At 39.9% G+C, this 21803-nt stretch overlaps 1 protein-coding gene across 6 annotated transcripts in view; it reads right to left on the reverse strand.

Annotated features, from left to right (window-relative positions):
• The window catches only part of NRG3 (neuregulin 3), a 1118695-nt gene that overhangs the window by 248077 nt on the left and 848815 nt on the right, over positions 1 to 21803 (reverse strand). For all 6 annotated transcript variants that reach the window (XM_015147120.3, XM_077945576.1, XM_015147119.3 and 3 more), the window contains one exon: positions 5492 to 5565. In XM_015147120.3, coding sequence (XP_015002606.2) covers positions 5492 to 5565 — 74 coding nt within the window. The remainder of the gene's footprint in view (positions 1 to 5491; positions 5566 to 21803) is intronic.

A 21803-nucleotide genomic window follows, 5' to 3' on the forward strand; every position in this document is an offset into this window, starting at 1 on the left:
AATCCTCATGAATAGGATTCAAGCCTTTCCAAAAGTGGCGCAGAGAGTCGTGTCATGCCTTCCACAATATAAGGACATAGAGAATGCACTCTCTATCAGAAAATTGCCCACAGCAGACATTGAATCTGCCAGCGCCTTGATCTTGACTTCCTAGCATGCACAACAGTGAGAAATAAGTTTCTGTTGTTTATAAGCCATCCAGTTAATGGTATTTTTTCATGGCATCCCATGGATTAAGACAATAGGATCTGTGGTTATTATTGTTTGGATCCAAAGCATGGTATACGTTACATGTGCTTAATTATCTAGGGAAATGAATGAGTGAGTGAGTGAGTGAAGAAATCCACTATTGTGGTGGTGCACTGACCTCCCCTTCTGAATGGCTTGCCAGGACAGCCTGCTCTACTTGGGCCCTCACTTTCTTTAAGCTGGATGCCCATGGAATTGTTCTACAGATAAAGAAACCAAGGTCCAAATCAACTGTGATTTTCCAAAGACCACACCACAAAGATCAGGTGGTCACAGAATTAGCAGCAAAACCCTTTGACTTCCAATTCAGAGCACCTTTTGTTTCACCCTTTCACCTAATTGTTGATACACAGAACACATGTTCCTATATATTAAATACGATTGAGAAAGGCAAGAGTGCAGAACATGGGTCTTTTGGGGGAAAACTTCCTGTTAATAACCTTCAGGAAAATCTCCTTATATCTGCTTAGCAAATGCCTGCCCAGGCTCCTGGCCCTACATTGGCGTTTCCAGGCTGTTCTCAATTATTTTTTCCTTCACTGTGACGCATATGGCAAAGGAGTACCACTTTGCTCTGAGCCTGATGGTCTAGGCACTGGGAGTGACAATCCCTGGGAACATGAGGAAGGAGACCAAGCTTGGGCATGATTTGGTTGTCTCTGCAGGCCATTTGGAAGCACGGCTGTGTTTATAAATTTATTTTCTTACCTGACGCCCTCTCTGGGGCTAGAACCACATTCTATAGAAGATTGTTTTTTTTCTTTTCTTTATGGACTTGTGAAGTGGTTCTTCCTGGAAAGCTGAGGCACACAAACCCAGTTTGGGCTGATGAGAAGTCTAAAGCTGTATCTGTATCTTTTTCACTAGTCTTCCTCTGAATCACATCCAGACCAGGATCCTAGCATCTTTCCAGATGCTGTGAGAACAGAGCCTGGTTCTAAGAAGCAAAGAAGCAAAGTGTGAATCTAAGTCAGCACATATGAACGCGTGATGGAAGTGATGCTCCTTCCTTCCACGGAGGGGCTAGACGACTCCAGGTGTTTAAGCTGTATACGCTGCATGCCAGAGCTTGAGCCTGCAGACTCGAGCCTGCCGTCACAGCCAGGAAGAAGCCATGTACTGGATGCTGACAGGGAGAGAAAGGCACAGGGTGGTATAGAGACAGCTGCCTCCAGCTGTGTGTGAGGAGACGTGCCCTTGCTTCCAATGGGCACCTTCTCTACCCCACCCCGTTCTTTGATTCTGTTCTGAGTCTGTTCTCTGCAGCATCCCCCACACTTCCATTGACTGGTGATTATTTCAGGATCTTGATGGGAACTCAGCTTGGCATGTGCTCATGAGAGGGGAGATGGAGAAAAACCTTGGCTGGCTCACAGTTCTGACTCACACATAGTTCAGCTCCATCTAACTCTGCTTCAAGGCTGAGGATGGTAACTACCCTGGGTGGGAATGGGTAGTAAGGAAGGAAAACCAGGGCAGGAGTCTACAAGTCAGCTTCTGGGAAGCTTACTGCTGCCATCCCTCAGTGCGCTGGCAGCATAGGAGGCAGGGGCCAGAAACATGCCTTTCAAGAATGCCACATCAGCTGATGCTGGCTCCTCCACAGAAGGTCCCTTCCTCTTGACTCTGACCAAAATCTGAGTCACTCACTACGTTCCTTCTGAATCCCTGCTTGCTATTCAGCCTCATGATCTGAAGGCGACTTGTGGTACATTGAATCTATAGAAGGGTTTGATTAATCTGACAGATTGATGCATTAGATATTTTTACAAAAACTGTCATTGAAGCACTTTATAAGGTTGATATTCATAGGTAAATGTGTTCCTGAATGGAGTTAGCTATAGGTTCTTGGGACTGAAAAGAGAACAGAGGGGATGAGTTTTTGAAATAGTCTGAGGACCCAGCTCTGAACCACGTCTAAGACACTTAAGCCATTAAGGCTCTCACAGTGACATCCTTGCACCATTTTCCTCAATATAGGTCATTTAAGATTTTATTTTGTTTTTAAAATTTAATGTAAAAGACACACTGGCCAACTTTGCATCACCTGGAAGAGAATAAAAGAGCAGGGGTTTCTCATCCGCTGATAACAGGGATTTCACTCAGGAAAAGTATGCATTGGATAGACGGGGAGAGAGGGAGGAAGGAAGGAAGACAGAATGCAGAGAAGAGAGGAGACAGAAGAGAAAAAATTGAGGGAGGGTGTTGAGTGGAAGCTTATTTCCTGAGCATACAGTCATTCCGAAGATATCATGAGCAGCAAATTAAACAATCCTTCAGCAAGAATTTTGACAAGGAAATTTCATTAGGGATTTAAATCTCTATGGAAGCTCAAGTTGCTGCATTAAGATATGAAAATTGTGCAAATATTGCTCCTTAGAATAATGTTTGCCGCAGGTCATTGAGTTTCAGTCAATGGAATTTAGAGTGATAAATGTCCTGTTGAAAATAACTGGAGAAGGGAGGGTTCTAGGGGAGGGAGGAAAGTGCCCTGCAGTTGGGAGCTCAGGTCCTGGAGTCATTTGAAATGGAAGTTAAACTCTAGCATTAACTAGCTGTATGACCTTGAGCAAGTTTACTTAGCATCCCTGAGGTCTAATTTCCTCAACTATAAAGTGTGGGCAATTGTCAGCACTCTCCTTACCAAACTATGATGGTGAGGGTTTAATAAAATAATTCATGTAAAGCCTTTGGCACAGTGCCTGGCACATGTATCATTTAAACACATATTAGTAATGATTATAGTGATGAATAATGGAAGTGGGCTGACATTATCTGGCATTGACTCTGTTCTTCTATATGATAACAATAATGCTTATAAGTTATTATTGTTACCACTGCTCAGGTAAAAGCCTGAGGCCTGGGAGCCAAATCAAATCTGCTAACGTCAGAAAGGGGTAAATGTTACACCAAATTCATCCCCATGTTTATATAGCCACATGTTTTCCCCTCACCAATATGCAGGGTCCTCAGAGCCTAAATCCTGTTTGCACACCTTTGTATTAACAGAGCCTGACCGATTAGGTGGATCTTGATGGATGCTCAGAAAACACTGATGAAATGAATTAATGATTACCTAAAGAAATGCAATAAAGAAATGTGTGCATGGATGAATGGAAGATATAATGCTTTTCCATTTAAGCTGTGTCTCAAGCACTCATCCATGGGTTCTCTGTGCTTATTCCTTCTTTTTAAATTTCAAGGAATTCTGGCATTTTGACTCATAATGGTGATATACCACTTTACAGAAAACTGGAGAAATAGAAAAACAATTTCATAAAATTCCACACCCTTTCAACATTTTAGTGTATTTCTTTTCTACATTTGGGCCAAAGTATGTTCCTTTTGCAATTTTATATAGAAATAATTTTCTATCTTGCAATTTCACTTAATAGAAACATTTCAGAGAGCTATACTTTTTATTTTTTATTTTATTTTATTTTTTTTTAGACAGAGTCTTGCTCTGTCACCCAGGCTGGAGTATAGTGGCATGATCTCGGCTCACTGTAACCTTGCCTCCTGGATTCAAGCGATTCTCCTGCCTCAGCCTCCTGAGGTAGCTGAGACTACAGGCGCCTGTCATCACATCAGGCTAATTTTTGTATTTTTAGTAGAGACAGGGTTTCACCATTTTGGCCAGGCTGGTCTCAAACTCTTGACCTCAAGCATCTCTGCCTCCCAAAGTGCTGGGTTTATAGGCCTGAACCACCGTGCCTGGCTCACATAGCTATAATTTTAATAGAAATAGTTTTTCAGGGATAGTGACTGTAACCATGGGACCATTTTGTTCTATGAGGAGAGAACAGTCATTATGGTGGACACATCCTCCACTCTTGCAGTGATGAACTATGATATGTAAATGGATGGTAAAATTTGACTAGATTGTTTAAAGAGATTTTTTTACCCACTTTGTACCATGCACAAGGCCTTGCCCTTTGTAACCTGTACTCAATAGCTATTCCACATCCATATGTGAAAAGAAAGCAAAAAAGGAAGGAAGGGAGGGAGGGAGGAAGGAAGGAAGTGGTCCAAGTCACTTGATAAATAAGATACAAAAAACTCCAGTAATACCATCCTCTCTGGGTAATTCCTAGAGAACTGTGCCTCACATTTCAGGAAATACAGATATCCCTGTGGCGACCTTCACTTTTCTCAAGGAAAGCTAAATTTGCAAAGAAAAAGTAATTACTGTATGGTGAATTGCTTTGTCAAGATAAAATAGAATTAAATTAAACAAAACCTTTTTCTTTCAAATAACTGTGCATTTACTCGAGTAAATGTAGCTAGAAATTCAGGGGAAAATGAAAATATGCATTTTGAAAGGATGTTGGAAGATGGCTAGACACGTTCATTATGCAGCAGAATGCACAGACACAGGCAGGGCGACCTCTGTCTGTAATCAGTACAAAATATTTTGCTGAAGTCTGTGTTACATATGTATGATATTCAGAAAACCATAACCTGGCCTTTACAACTGCAAAATGCCTATCATTATCCTCACTAAACTAAACAGGTGATTCAGTAAAAATCCCCTTTTCTTAGTAATGATTCAATTCTAGCAGCTATTGAAAGAGCAGAGAATTCTTTAAAGATAAACATTTCACATTTGACTAGAATGGGCGTTTAGGCATAAAAGGTTACTTTTATTCATATACAAACAGAAACTAATGACTAGCTATATTTTTTAATCTGCAAATTGTCTTTTTCCATGAATGGAGAAAAAACAACTTGTCCTTAGGACAGTAATCAGCAATATGCAAATAGTGTTGCCAAAAAGAGAGTTTTCAAAGTCTGCTTGAAAACTTCTTACATGATTTTGTACACGTTTTCTTACTTTAGTAAGGTATGGTTTAACACTATCTTAAATTAACAACCAAAGCGTAAGAAGCAGTATAATACTGTAGTTTCCACAACATTATTTCAAGTAAATAATAAGTTCTTTTATTTTTCCAGATCCCCGCTTTTGAAACGAGGTGGGCAGAGGGAGAGCTAAGGAGTCCCGGGTTGTTGGGGGTTCCCAGGAGGGATTCAAGGTGGAATCCGGAAGCCAGACCTCATCATCGGAGAAGACCTAGACTCTAGAGCCAGCTCTGAGGATGCTTTGAACATCAACATCTGCCATCAGCTTCTGTCCTTGGCAGATTTCAGAGACACAGGACTGAAATACAGCTTTCAGCTGAGTTAACAACCATTGCTCAGAATAAGAGCTGCCTATTAGAGAGAAGAAAAATGCTTGACCTACTTGGATCCGATAAGATGGAATCAGTTTTCGGCAGAAATTGATCACAACGGACTCCTTGGTAGCCTTCTTTGCACCTGAGAAAAGGGGATAAATGACAAACATACGCATGTGGTTGTGAAAGATTTAAGATTTCAACAAGTAAAATAGCCATCAATTACATAAATGTGAGAACAGTGCATTCATGCTTTTGTATTTTTCGATTCAGTCTGTTTCTGACTTCAACAGGCAGATTCTCAATTCTACTTCTGTGCCAAAAAAGGAGAAAGCCAACAATGTAGTTTGCTTTTATAGTTTGATATGCAATATCTAAGGAGCAAATTGAATCGCATTTTAAGATACCTCACAGCAATCTAAATAATGGTTCTTAAAATTATAATTCTGGATGCAGGTGTATTTTTCTTTATGCAACACACTGGCTCTAAAAAGGCATTTAGAAACATATTGCAAGTGCCATTTTTCTAATAAAAGATATTTTGAAATATAATTGATCAATTAGAGATTTTGGCTAGCACTATTAATTTTGTTTCCATGTGTTTTATTAGCTTGTTCACTGTTAGTCCTACTTGTTTTTTTTTTTTTTTAACCTCTTAGTTGTTCTTCCAAGTCAGTGTCATCTAACCACTTTTCCAGAAATAACAGCATTTTATCCGGCAAGGTCTGAAAGGTATCTCTAAACTCAGATTTTTTTCTCTCCCTATTTTTCTCTTTTATATTCAGTCAACATGTGCAAAGTGTCTACTTTCTGCCAGGCATTGTACAAGCCAACTGTCCTGAGGCGGGCACAATTTGAAGGCAAGGAATTTGCCTGGAAGCACTGGCAATGAGGCATGCCCCCTCAGCCCTGCCAGGCCTCTGTCGGGTCTTCACACAGCTCGCTCAGTCAGGGCTGCTTGGCCGCCTCGGACAGCAGTGGCTCATCAGCCAGCAGTTCCAGGAACAAATACAGCGAGGCCCCAAACGCCTGGCTCTGAACAGCCTTGTTAAGTGGGGAGGTGGCATCTACTGGTCTGCTCGAAGCTTAATCTGTCATGCTCGAGTTCAGCAGGGAAGCATCCATTGTTGCTTATAGGATGAATCTGTCCTACTTACAGAGGAGGAAATAGTGCTGCTGGCATAAAAAAAATCAGATTTAAAAAACAATTCTCTGCTTGTTAGAAATCTATGAAATCGATAAAAGAATTGAAAGAGGCCGTTCTGTCAAGAGACGGGAGCCATGAGTCGTGAGTTCCTTCCTGAGAATATGCTTTGTTTTCTGAGTGTAATAAGATATTAAATAAGGTCTATTGCAAGGGGAGAAGCAACATTGAAATGCATCGAGGTAATTTTTCTTCCTTTCATCATGAGCCAAATTGGAATTCAGGTAATCGGGCAGGCTCTCTTCAACACCTTTTTAAACTTGGCACTCTGAAGTGGATTTGGCAATTTTCCTTGTAGACTGAGAACAAAGACCTCCAATATATGGATATTCCAGATATCCAACATGTTACTGGAATAATTTTTTAAAGCATACACATATTTCCATAACCTTTAAAAAATTCATTTATTTCACTTGAAATAAAGTAGGCATATCACAGTAAGAGTCAGAAAATACTTTGTGTACTTTGTACTGAGGCACATTTGTCATACAAAAAATAAATTCTTGTTTTCTGAAAGCTGCCCTAATGCAATTAGCTTGTTCTTATTCAGAATTATCGTACCATGGTGCTCTCATTTTCTTTTCCCAATAATAACGAGTTACATCCTGGGTATGTGCTATAGTATGCATTCACTTTTTGAAGAATTTATTTCCAATCTTTGTGAGAGATTTTAAGTACCCTTTACTCTTTGTATCTTTATTTAATATAAGAGGAATATCTTAAGGAGATAGTGGCTTTTAAGGAGAAATGTCTTTTTGTTTTTGTTTTGCTTTTTAAGTGTTCTTTGTTACTTAAAATGCATTATTCTGTTTGTGTGTGGGAAAGAAAATAAGGAAAGATGTTTGAAAATTTCCCATCTTAAACTGATTTTCCATGAGTGCTAACCCACCCTGAGGTGCTCAGGCCTCATGGGGTATCAGGAAAATTGCACAGTGAGTCCTTTCCTCCTGCCTCCATACCTCTGTGCTGTAACTAAAACAGTGTGATGATGTTGCAGCAGCCCAGCCCAGGCTAGGAAGCCCCCCGGGGGGCTGTATGGCTGGGCAGGCAGCAAACCCTGTTCCTTTGTTAAGAAGGCGAGTCGCTGCTAATTGACACCCAGTTTTAAGAATAATGAAGTAAAATTTCCATTAAAAATCGCACATATATCACCTGGATAAGTTCACACCCATCCAAATGTGAAGATGGAATGTTGCTAGCAGGTAATGCTAGTGAAGTGGATTGAATTTACAACAATATTAAAGACAAGAAGCAAAGAATAAAAGTTCTAAATGCACTTCTAGTGCATAGATTGGAGTTGGCAGACCTTCTGATAGTATGTCAAGCATATCTTTTGAGAAATATTATTGCACTGCTTGTTTTTCATTTGGTTTTTTGGGGGAGAGTTGAGTGTGTATTTGTTTGTTTTATTTTCTTTTTTCTTTTTGAAAGACACAAGAATAAGAAAAAAATTCATATAATAGAAATGCCTTTCTGTTCATCTTAATACATAACCAGGTTAATAACATTAAGAAGTACCTGTGTAATCTTTAATGGGGAATATATGTTTTAAAAAACACAAATCTTGCCTTAACCAGGCTAATATTCTATTATCTTTCTTTTTTTTTTATTTTACTTTAAGTTCTGGGATACATGTGCAGAATGTGCAGGTTTGTTACCGAGGTTTACATGTGCCATGGTGATTTGCTGCACCCACCAACCCGACATCCAGGTTTTAAACCCCACATGCATTAGGTATTTGTCCTAATGCTATCCCTCCCATAGCCGCCCACCCCCCAACAGGCCCCGGTGTGTGATGTTCCCCTCCCTGTGTCCTTGTGTTCTCATTGTTCAACTCCCACTTATGAGTGATGACGTGGTGTTTGGTTTTCTGTTTCTGTGTTAGCTTACTGAGAATGACGGATTCTAGCTTCATCCATGTCCCTGCAAAGGACATGCACTCATCCTTTTTTATGGCTGCATAGTATTCCATGGTGTATATGGGCCACATTTTCTTTATCCAGTCTATCACTGATGGGCATTTGGGTTGGTTCCTAGTCTTTGCTATTGTAAATAGTGTTGCAATAAAAATAAGTGTTCATGTGTCTATATAGTAGATATTCTATTATCTTTCTACTCTGTATTGCTTTCAAAGCTCCACTCAATCTGTCCAGTCACTGTTCTTTGTATTTCTTTATCCCTTAGAAACCTGGCATTACAGAAATTATATGAAAAAACTCAATGTTCCCCAGTTGTTTTACAAAACAGGGAGTATGCTCAGGAGAGGAAGCATAGCCAAAGTTGATAAACATCGTGTAAAAAAATGAGAAAATCATTATCCACAGTGACATAACAACACAGCAAACTCAGTTCACAAGAGCTAAGACATTGGAATTGTTTTTTAAAAAGTCTCCAATTCTAAGTGTACATCTACTTTGAGATAAAGGATTTGTTACATTGGAAACCAGTGAATCCTTCCTTCCTTCCTCCCTTCCTCCCTCCCTCCCTCCCTTCCTTCCTTCCATTTTTTTTTTTTTTTTTTTTGAGGCAGAGTCTTACTTGTTGTCCAGGCTGGAGTGCAGTGGCTAGCTGCAGCCTTGACCTCCTAGACTCAAGGAATCCTACAGCCTCAGCCTCCTGAGTAGCTGAAACTACAATTGTGCACCACCATACTCAACTATTTTTTTTTTAATTTTTTTTGTAGAGGGGGGTTTTGTTCCGTTGCCTAAGCTAGTCTCAAATTCCTGGCCTCAAGCAATCCTCCTGTCAAGACAGGAGGATTTGGCCTCCCAAAGTGTTGAGTTTACAGGTGTGAGCCACTGCACTTGGCCTGGAAACCAGTAAGTTCTTGATCATGTTATTTGTTTTGTTTTCTTTTTTTCACATTTAAAAGGCCGTACGGATGGGCATAGTTGAGGAGATCATGTGCAAAGCAGAGTAGAGCAGGTAAGAGGTGGAAGGGATGGTAAGAAAACACAGAACAAGAGAGATTGGTCCCTCGCAGTGGGAGGGAAGGAATGGGGAGGGGCGGGAGTCCTTCTGAGCCCAACTGAACTATCAGGTTGATGAGCCTCAGGGCCAAATAGAGGTTCAGGACCTTCCCTTCCCCACAGCAAATCTTGCCTTACCTAGGTGGATATTCTATTACTTTTCTACTCCGCATTGCTTTCAAAGCTCCAATCACTTGGTTGTGTAGAGAGTTGTGTAGTTTCAAAGGCAGACATCACTATTTCTACTCTTGACATCCTTGGAGCTTTGCCCTCACCCATCCCACCTGTCCAGCTGTACCTGAAATAAAAAGCACCCCCTTCTATCATTGTTTTCCTCTTCTACATTGTCCCCAAGGAAAAGTCCAGTGGCTGGTTTAAGTAAAGAGTTTTAAAAGGCAATGATTGAGTGGGAGAAAAGCAAACAGTACCAGCAAGGATGAGACAATATAAGATCTGTGATCACTGGTTGAAATTCAGTACTTGTTTTGCCTGGTGTGGTAAAGAAGGTTGAGCAACATATCACCCAGGCTGGATGTGGAGGACCCTAAGGAAGAGACTTAAAATGGTCAGGTCACTCGCTTGCTGATATTCCCACAGAAATGATCACCTTTTGACCAGCTAAAAGTGATTATCCTGGCCACTTGGCCACACTGCTAACTTCAGCGCAATTCTCATCTGCCAGTGTCTTTCAGCCTATTTCCTGAATAACAACTAAGTTAGAGCTAATAATATGACAATGAGTGAAAATTGAACCCCCAGTTGTAATCAACAGGCTCCCTACCTTTCCAGATCGTTCTTCAATTTCTCCTTCTTCATCTTGTTAGGAAAACAAAACAAGACAAATACAAAAACAAGCAACACTAACATGGTTCTATTGAGGGAACTGTGCTACTATCTGGCTCCACATCTGTAGATTTCCAGGACATTTACTCATTGAGGAAAGGTGTTATTATTGCTTCACTCTCCAATTCTACTCTGTCTTCATTTTTAGGGACTTGATTATCTACATAGATAGCCCAGTCAACATATGGTTGCTTAGCACCTGTCTTCCTCATTAATATCATAATGGTTAAGAGGGTTGGTTTATATTATGGCTTACCCATTTAGTTGTATGGGTATATTTTAGGAAAATTATTTAATATCTTTGTTTCTCAGTTTCAACCAAAAAAAAAATATGTAAGATGGTATTAGGAAGGAGAAAAACAAGCGCAGGTAGCTGATATTACATACAATTGCATTTTAGTCATTTTTATGCTTAGGGATCTTACACTCTGTATCTACAAAAATGGATTTTATATAATTTATAGAGACAAATATATGAAGAATACAAATATGTTCAAATGTTTGCTTCAATTCCTGCATAGTGCCTGATCTCTTTATAAATGCTATAGAAGGTATACATACTTTCTTCTTTGGACCTTGGTTTTAGATATAAAGTTTTAACTAGCCATAATCAATTAGCTTAGCAAGGAAAATGGTTGTAGACAAACTATATGGTTTATTTCCTGACAGTAACAACTTTTATTCGTAGGAAAATAAAAGTGGCCTTTACTCTTTGGTATTACAGGAAAATAGACATGTGGTCAGTAATATACACATCTGCCAATTTAACAGGGGCTATTAAACACTAATTTGAAAAAGGAACAAATCCTCCAAGTATTCTTTTTCTCTCTTTTGCCAATTCTCCTCAGCCTCAGTGTCAGTCCTCGGTTGGGGAAAATGGAAAGATCGCCTGGCATTTCAAGTTTACATTTGAGAGGCAAGGTGATCTGGAGCTCTGCCTGGTTTTGAAGGCTGGCTGCTCTGCCTTTTTGTGCCTCCTTTCTCTATGTGTAAAATGGAGATAACAGTAGCCACCCCCTGGATTTATTATTAGGAGTAAACGATACAATACCTGTGGTGCATGATAAGCATTCAAGAAATGTTAGCTTTTAGTGCTATTTGAATTTGAAAGCATCATCCCAGCTTTTCAACTGAAGAAACAGAGATTGAGAAAGGTTAAGTATCACACAGCCAGTAAGTACTTGAACTACATACAAACTCAGCTGGGACTGACCTTAAAGCTCTTGCTTTATCTGTGGTACCTTCTGGCATTTTGTATGGAAATTCAGTGGAGACATAAATTGCGATATACCTACCCAACTTTCCCAAGATTAGGATTAAAAAATGTGGCCCAAATATCATGAACTAAAACCATGGTTTATTTTAAAAATGAAAAACCTAGATTTATAAATTATTCTCCAATCTAAAAATGTTCTTAAGCAAACCATATCACAGATACTGGTTAGTGATTTAAAGGCATACTTCCTGAGCTTTATAATCTAAAAGACACTCATCAAGTATGGGTAAGAAGACTTCAGGTGAATTGTCACTAAAGAATGATAATGACATTTCTTTTTTATTGACATAAAATTATATATATTTATAATGTAAAACATGATGGTTCAATGTTTTAAAACATGATGTTTTGAAATATGTATTCAATGTAGAATGGCTAAATCAAGCTATTAACCTATGTTGTACCTTACCTTATTTGTGGTGAGAACACTTAAAGTCTACTGTTAGCAATTTTTTTGGGTATATAGTACATTGTTATTAACTATAGTCATAACTATATTATGCAGTAGATTTCTTGAAATTATTCCTTCTGTGCACTGCTGGTGGGAATGTCATTAGTAAAGCCATTAGGGAACATAGAATGGATATTCTTCAGAAAATTTAAAATAGAACTACCATATGATTGAGCAGTCCCACTACCGGATATATAGCCAAAGGAAATAAAATTAGTATGTGGAAGAGATATTTACATTCCTACGCTTATATCAACACTATTCACACTAGCCCAGAAATGGAATCAACCTAAATGTTAATCAACAGATGAATAGATAAATAAAGTATGGTATCTACATATACACAATGGAATACTATTCAGCTTTAGAGAAAAAGGGAAATTCTGTCATTTGTGACAACATGAATGAATCTGGAAGGCATTATGTTAAGTGAAATAAGCCAGGCACAGGAAGACAAATACCACATTATCACTTATGTGTGGAATCTAAAAAAGTTGAACTCACTGAAGCAGAGAGTAGCATGGTGATTACTAGGGGCTGGAGCTGGATAAGGACTGGATAAATATTAGTCAAACACTAATGAAATTTATTTTTCTTTTTTTTTTCAGACAGACTCTCTTTCTGTAACCCAGGTTGGAGTGCAGTGGCACGATGCCAGCTCACTGCAATCTCCGCCTCCTGGGCTCCAGCGATTCTCCTGCTTCAGCCTCCCCAGTAGCTGGGACTACATGCATGTGCCACATGCCTGGCTAAGTTTTGTATTTTTAGTAGAGATGGGGTTTAACCATGTTGGCCAGGCTAGTCTCGAACTCCTGACTTCAAGTGATCCGCCCACCTTGGCCTCCGAAAGTGCTGGGATTACAGGCGTGAGCCACTGCACCTAGCTTCCAATGATATTTCTTGACTGCAGACTACCCTTGATTTAAGAGCCAAAACCAAAATCAAAATGAACAAACAGAAAAGAGAGGATGGATTCTCAGTAAGGAAAACTGAATTGCCCAGTGTCAAGGAGATGGGAAACGTAGGAACCAGAATTTCAAACGATGCCTCGGTCTGAATGCAAAGTGTGTTCTGGGTGGACAAAACCTTTTCTAGCTAAGGATCTACAGCCTAGAGTTATTGGCTCAAAAGGTATTAATGGTGGGAGAACACAGTCCTTTCCCCAGTCACTCATTACGGAAACTGAGATCTAAGTTTGACTATGGAGAATTTTGTGACATTGATTAAAGAATAAGGTTTGCTGAGTTGAGAATTTAATTAAGAATTCTTATTTAAAAAAGAACACTAATTAATACAGGAAGATCTTTAAGTTAACCACTTAGGTATTAAAATTACCTACAGACTGGCTATGGGTACAGCGTTTACAAAATCCTCTTAACTATAATTGAAAGAATCTAAAATGGGATTATTTTAAATTTCACAATAACAGTTGCTTTAGAACTCTTGAAGGGTTTCCAATGTGTTGTCAATAGATTTCAAATATATCGTACATTTTTTGTCTGATGCAACCGTTGCTTAAAATGTCACTCTGACGTTTCTTGCTAATGGAACTATATCTTAAATTTTACAAAAATGTAGGGATTGGCCGGGCACGGTGGCTCACGCCTGTAATCCCAGCACTTTGGGAGGCTGAGACGGGCAGATCATCAGGTCAGGAGATCGAGACCATCCTGGATAACACAGGGAAACCCCGTCTCTACTAAAAATCCAAAAAGTTAGCCAGGCATGATGGTGGGCGCGTGTAGTCCCAGCTACTCGGGAGGCTGAAGCAAGAGAATGGCCAGAACCCAGGAGGCAGAGCTTGCAGTGAGCCGAGATCACGTCACTGCACTCCAGCCTGGGCAACAGAGCGAGACTCCATCTCAAAAAAATAAATAAAATAAAATAAAATGTAGGGATTTTCCCTTTAGCAAAGTTTAAATTCAGAAGTTGATGGAGGCCAATTCATCATAAAATTGCTATGGTTTTTAAGTGTGAATTTAAAATCATTTGCCTAAATCCAGGTGGTGTACTGCATGCATCACTATTTGAGCCATAAAGAAGGAAAAGAAAAAGAATGAGTTCAAGTTTATGAGTTAAAAAATATAATATAAAATGTATTTGCTCAACTACAAGGTCTTCTCAACCATGCATCGAGTATCAGGGACCTATGTCCAGCAGCTACCCATACACTTCATTGGTCACTTTTAGTACCCGGGAGACAGCAACCCACTCACATCAATTTTTTACTTCTAATTCTGACATATTTGTTCTTTGAGAATCAGAGGCTGAGAAGTTCTCACATCAGTCTGAATAAACATTTGGTCTTTATAGAGATTTCTGCCTCTACTTAGTCATGAGCTTCACCTCAACCTCACCACCTCATTGACAAAACTAAAACACCAAACATGGGCATGAACACCCCGTACACATCAGGGTGCATAGCGATATTTTCCAGAGCAGCTATGTGGGAGGAATCACCCATTCTGTCTAACTTGGCTTTGATTTTATCACATCTGGTATAAAAAATCTATTTTTGGTATAAGAAGGTATAAGTGGCCACTTGGAGGAAAGCCTTCATAATTTTAATACCATTGAGAGGTAATAAAATAATAACCGCCCTTATGAAGAAGAAAAGGTTTAGGGGGGTAACAATGACAGGTTGTTGGAAGATGGATGAAATTTTGCTTCACGTCAATTTGAGGAAATGCACTGTTACTGATTTCTTAGTACACAAAAGATCTATTGTGAAAAATGTGAGATTCTGGTTCTCAAGGTAGGTAGCCAGTTATGGAGAAAAAGGCATGTCCTTTGGCTGCAGGATGCTCTCCAATTCTGCCACTTAGAAGGATGATGGAGGCCTGTGATTAACCTCTCAGAAGTCTCAGGTGCTCCTTTCTAAATGGGGTTACTAAATCTTGATTTGGTACATGCTGTGTGTACCTTTACACACACACACACAAACACTGCCCTTATTCCTTGTAAATACGTCTAATAATCAAATAATTTAGGTAGATAATTTAGATGCTAATAGCAAAGTCAGAGAACAGTCAGGCTATCTTCCCCTATTTCTCTACTTAATTAAATGTTCCCATCAGTGCCTTTAATATTTTTCAGCCAATAGTAGGCTGGGTTCACTGTCACATCTACCCCCAAGATTTCTCTTTATTGTTCTGATTTATGATATGATTAAAATTGAGAAATTAGCCAATCATGGAATATGATGTTTAAGGGACAATCATTGGGAGATTCCTTCACTTGTTTCTACTTGCTCAGAATTAGAAGAGTAATTGACTGACATGTCCAGACTAGAAAGGTTGTATTAGTCTGTTTTCACCCTGCTGATAAAGACATACCCAAGACTGGGAAATTTAAAAAAGAAAGAGGTTTAATGGACTTACAGTTCCACATAGCTGGGGAGGTCTCACAATCATGACAGAAAGCAAGGAGGAGCAAGTCACATCTTACATGGATGGTAGCAGGGAAAAAAAGAGCTTGTGCAGGGCAACTCCCATTTTTAAACCATGAAATCTTGTGAGACCCATTCACTATCACGAGAGTAGCAAGGGAAAGACCAGCTCCCATGATTCAATTACCTCCCACTGGCTCCCTCCCATGACATGTGGGAATTGTACGAGTTACAATTCAATATGGAATTTGGATGGGGACACAGCCAAACCATATAATTCCACCCCTGGCTCCTCTGAAGTCTCATGACCTCACATTTCAAAACCAAAACCAATCATGCCTTCCCTACAGTCCCCCAAAGTCTTAACTCATTTCAGCATTAACTCAAAAGTCCACAGTTCAACATCTCATCTGAGACAAGGCAAGTACCTTCTGCTTATGAGCCTGTAAAATCAAAACCAAATTAGTTACTTCTTAGATACAACGGTGGTACATGCATTGGGTAAATACAGCTGTTCCAAATGGGAGAAACTGGCCAAAATGAAGGGACTACAGGTCCCATGCAAGTCCAAAATCCAGCAGGACAGTCAAATCTTAAAGCTCTAAAATGATCTCCTTTGACTCCATGTCTCTCATCTAGGTCATACTGATGTAAGCGGTGGGTTCCTATGGTCTTGGGCAGCTCCATCTCTGTGGTTTTGCAGGGTACAGCATCCCTTCCAGCTGCTTTCTTGGGCTGGCATTGAGTGTCTGCAGCTTTTTCAGGTACATGGTACAAGCTGTTGGTGGATCTACCATTCTGGGGTCTGGAGGATGGTGGCCCTCTTCTCACAGTTCCACTAGGCAGTGCCCCAATAGGGACTTTGTGTGAGGGCCTCAACCCCACATTTCCCTTCTGCACTGCCCTAGCAGAGGTTCTCCATGAGCATTCTGCCCCTGCAGCAAACTTCTGCCTGGATATCCATACATTCTCTGAAATCTAGGTGGAGGTTTCCAAACCTCAATTCTTGACTTTTGTGCACCTGCAGGCTCAACACCACATGGAAGTTGCCAAGGCTTGGGGCTTGCACCTTCTGAAGCCATGGCCTGAGCTGTACCTTGGTCCCTTTTAGTCATGGCTGGAGCAGCAGGGCACCAAGTCCCTAGACAGCACACAGATGGGTCCTAGGCCTGGCCCACAAAACCATTTTTTTCCTCCTAGGCCTCTAGGCCTGTGATGGAAGGGGCTGCCATGAAGACCTCCAACATACCTTGGAAACATTTCCCCTATTGTCTTGGGGATTAACATTCAGTTCCTTGTTACTTATGCAAATTTCTGCAGCCAGCTTGAATTTTTCCTCAGAAAATGGAATTTTCTTTTCTCTCACATTGTCAGGCTGCGAATTTTCTAAACTTTCACGCTCTGCTTCCCTTATAAAACTGAATGCCTTTAACAGCACCCAAGTCACCTCTTGAATGCGTTGCTTCTTGGAAATTTCTTCCACCAGATACACTACATCATCTCTCTCAAGTTCAAAGTCGCACAAATCTCTAGGGAAGGGGCAAAATGCCACTAGTCTCTTTGCTAAAATGTAACAAGAGTCAGCTTTGCTCTAGCTCCCAACAAGTTTCTCATCTCTATCTGAGAGCACGTCAGCCTGGACCTTATTGTTCATATCACTATCAGTATTTTTGTCAAAGCCATTCAACAAGTCTCTAGGAAGATCCAAACTTTTCCATATTTTCCTGTCTAGTTCTGAGCCCTCCAAACTGTTCCAACCTCTGCCTGTTACCCAGTTCCAAAGTTATTTCCACATTTTCAGGTATCTTTTCAGCAGCGTCCCACTCTACTGGTAACAATTTTATGTATTAATCCATTTTCACTCTGCTGATAAAGACATACCCAAGACTGGGCAACTTACAAAAGAGGTTTAATGGACTTACAGTTCCACATGGCTAGGGAGGCTCACAATCAGGGCAGAAGGCAAGGAGGAGCAAGTTACATCTTACATGAATGGCAGCAGGCAGAAAGAGAGTTTGTGCAGGGCCAGACAGCTCCCATTTATAAAACTATCAGATCTCGTGGGACCCATTCACCATCACGAGAACAGCACGGGAAAGACTCGCCACCATGATTCAACTACCTCCCACTGGATGCCTCCCATGACATGTGGGAACTGTGGAAATTATAATTCAAGATAAGATTTGGGTGAGGACACAGCCAAACCATATCAAAGGTAATGACTATGCTTGTTAGATCTCAGTTCTGCAAGAAAAATAAAACTGTGCCCTAGTAAGACATCCTACAGTTACTGTATAAATCAGCTTGGGCTGCTACAACAAAATACCACAGACTGAGTGGCTTAAATAACAGGTATTTATTTTCTCAAATGTCTGGAGACTGGGAGTCCAAGATTAAGGTGCAGCATGATTGGGTTCTGATGAGGGCTCTCTCCTTGGGTTGCAGACCCCACCTTCTTGCTGAGTCATCAGCTAAGAGGATTCTCTCTTTTTATAAGCCCACAGTACTACAGGATTAAGGCCCCATCCTTGTGACCTCATTTAACCTTAATTCTCCCCTAAAGATCCTATCTCCAAATACACTCTCATTGGGAGTTAGGGCTTCAACATGTGAATAGCAGGGTAGGGGCAGTACAATTTGGTTCACAGGAGTTACCAAGTTGGGGAACCTAACATCTATACACTAGCAAAGATGAGAACGTGAATTCTACTATATGTAGGGTTGCCAGGTAAAATACAGTACACTTCTTCTCAAAAGAAGACATTTATGCAGCCAACAGAAACATGAAAAAATGTTCATCATCACTGGCCATTAGAGAAATGCAAATCAAAACCACAATGAGATACCATCTCACACCAGTTTGAATGGCGATCATTAAAAAATCAGGAAACAATAGGTACTGGAGAGGATGTGGAGAAATAGGAACACTTTTACACTGTTGGTGGGACTGTAAACTAGTTCAACCATTGTGGAAGACAGTGTGATGATTCCTCAAGGATCTAAAACTAGAAATACCATTTGACCCAGCCATCCCATTACTGGGTGTATACCCAAAGGATTATAAATCATGCTGCTACAAAGACACATGCACATGTATGTTTATTGTGACACTATTCACAATAGCAAAGACTTGGAACCAACCCAAATGTCCACCAATGATAGACTGGATTAAGAAATGTGGCACATATACACCATGGAATACTATGCAGCCATAAAAAAGGATGAGTTCATGTCCTTTGTAGGGACATGGATGAAGCTGGAAACCATCATTCTCAGAAAACTATCGCAAGAACAGAAAACCAAACACTGCATGTTCTCACTCATAGATGGGAACTGAACAATGAGAACACTTGGACACAGGATGGGGTACGTCACACACTGGGACCTGTCTTGGGGTGCGGGGAGCTGGGAGGGATAGTATTAGGAGATATGTCTAATGTAAATGATGAGTTAATGGGTGCAGCACACCAGCATGGCACATGTATACATATGCAACAAACCTCCACGTTGTGCACATGTACCCTAGAACTTAAAGTATAATAATCAAAAAAAAAAAAAAAACTGAGTTTAAATAGACCAAATATATACATGTTAATTTATGTTTTACTTAAGAAAACTTTAGTTTTTTGATAAATAAATAAGTAAATAATAAAGAATAATAAAAATACAGTACACCTGTTCAAATCTGAATTTCAGACAAACAACAATTTTTTATGTGTGTCCTAGAAGCAATATTTGGGACATACTTATACTAAAAATACATTCATTTTTTATCTGAAATTCAGATGTGAACAGGTGTACTGTATTTTATTTGCTAAATCCATTAATTTTACCTATGTTGGAATACAATAATCTGAATAGTCAGGGTAGTATGAACTATTAACAGGAACACCTAAAGTTTAATGTATACTATTTTTGCTATAACGATATCCCATTCTGATCAATTTAGCTATCTCTTGTTTAAAGGATAAGGCACGGCCGGGCGCGGTGGCTCAAGCCTGTAATCCCAGCACTTTGGGAGGCCGAGACGGGCGGATCACGAGGTCAGGAGATCGAGACCATTCTGGCTAACACGGTGAAACCCCGTCTCTATTAAAAAATACAAAAACTAGCCGGGCGAGGTGGCGGGCGCCTGTAGTCCCAGCTACTCGGGAGGTTGAGGCAGGAGAATGGCGTAAACCAGGGAGGCGGAGCTTGCAGTGAGCTGAGATCCGGCCACTGCACTCCAGCCTGGGCGACAGAGCGAGACTCCGTCTCAAAAAAAAAAAAAAAAAAAAAAAAGGATAAGGCACTTGGGGAAAATTACACTTCCTCTGTACACTACACAAGGGATATAGTGAGCTCACACAGTCTGCAAGGGTAGAATATGAATTTCAATACTGACTTCTTAAATAGCCAAAGCACTGAAAGGCTACCTCAAGAATGGGGTGATGACTAAATGAAGAAATGTTGTTTATAAATGCAGGTTTCTGGCTTGATTTGGTGAATCGCCAGCTAAAACTTTGCATAAAATCCAAATAATCCATACCAGCATGCTGGCCAGAAGCCCAAGTGAGAAGAAAGGAAGAAAGGACCTATTGTTCCTGCTTCATTCTGTATCTCACTTGACTCAGGATAATTTTAATACTGAGGCTCTTACATGCTATTAAATTTGAAAAGCAGTGAATACAGATGTGTAAGAGAGGGCAATGATAACCTAAAAATCACAGATGAAACACAAGAAGAGACTCATCTGGAGGGTGGTAATGTCCTTTCTAGAAAGTTCTGTTCTCGGAGACACTGTGCTATCCACAGGAGATCAAAGAGGTCAGCCTTCTCTGCCTGGGTTGTGTAGGTGATTCCCTGAAGCAAAATAGTACATAGCTTGATCGGGAAGAGTGAAAAGAAAATAAATCTGGTAGATAAATTGTATTTAAAAGGCATCCTTATGATTGATGTTATAAAGGAGAGACAGAGCTCATTAGCAAACAACTGATAAAACCACTCGCAGCATGCTTCAAAAAGAAGTGGTAATAATTATTTTCTCTCTTAAAAAAAGGGGCAAAGTGTCCACAGGATGTCATTCAGGAATCTGTTTGCAGACATCACAGAGCAAGCTGAAAAAAGTCCCACAGCTTTCTGATTTAATTAAGTGAAGAAGGCAAAATAAGACTTTTGCAGTTCACATGCCTGAATCATAGAAGGTTCTACATGAAACATGATTTTTCTACAAGGCATTTTAGAAACCCCTAGAGTTGCCAAACCCTCATTCAACAGTATAATTTTCCCTGTTTCTCCCAGGATATTGTACAATCAACCAACAGGGTGCAGCATTTCTGCTGGCTAAAGGAAGTGGGCAGCTTTGATCAGAATTCACAATAATATATCCCTCTTGTGTGATAAATGATTTACTGCTGAGGATAAATGGATATAATCTTTCATTATGTATGACATTCATCAGCAACAAGGAAGCTTTGGACTGAATGGAAAGTGATTTCATATTAAAAGCCTCATGTACCTCAGACTGAGATGAAAGGGAGGTCTGGTCTTAAAAAAAAATAGCATAGGCTTATAGGTTTAAATTGGCGCTCAGTCAAATATAATTGTTATTCTAAGTTTGAAAATTTGTTGGGGGAAAACCGGGGAGTTATATAACTACAGCAATCTTAATTTTATACAAAAATTCCTGTGTCTTGTTTTTTTTTTTGAAGCTAAGCTATTTATTTACTTATTCATCAATTCATTCATTTATGCTTTTATTTATTTTTTATTTATTTACTTTTTTTTGAGATGGAGTCTCGCTCTCTCACCCAGGCTGGAGTGCAGTGACGTGATCTCAGCTCACTGCAACCTCCACCTCCCAGGTTCAAGTGATTCTCCTGTCTCAACCTCCCAAGTAGCTGGGATTACAGGTGTGCACCACCATGCCCGGCTAATTTTTGTATTTTTAGTAGAGATGGGGTTTCGCCATGTTGGCCAGGTAGGTCTCGAACCCCTGACCTCAAGTGATCTGCCTGTCTCGGCCTCCCAAAGTGCTGGGATTACAGGCGTGAGCCACCATGCCTGGCCTATTTATGTTTTTAAAGACAAATCATTAAATCTTATTTTGAAAATTTATTGTATTTTCCAAAGGTTTCAGGAATTATCACAAATTTGTAGACTATCATTCTATTTCTTTTGTTCCAAGTCAAAATTATTTTTATTGGCAAAATGTTTTATCATTTCAACATGGATTTACATTAATGATACAAATATTTTCCAAATATCTTT

The sequence above is a fragment of the Macaca mulatta genome, chromosome 9 (genome assembly GCF_049350105.2).
Source record: "Macaca mulatta isolate MMU2019108-1 chromosome 9, T2T-MMU8v2.0, whole genome shotgun sequence".
NCBI classification, from domain to species: Eukaryota; Metazoa; Chordata; class Mammalia; order Primates; family Cercopithecidae; genus Macaca; species Macaca mulatta.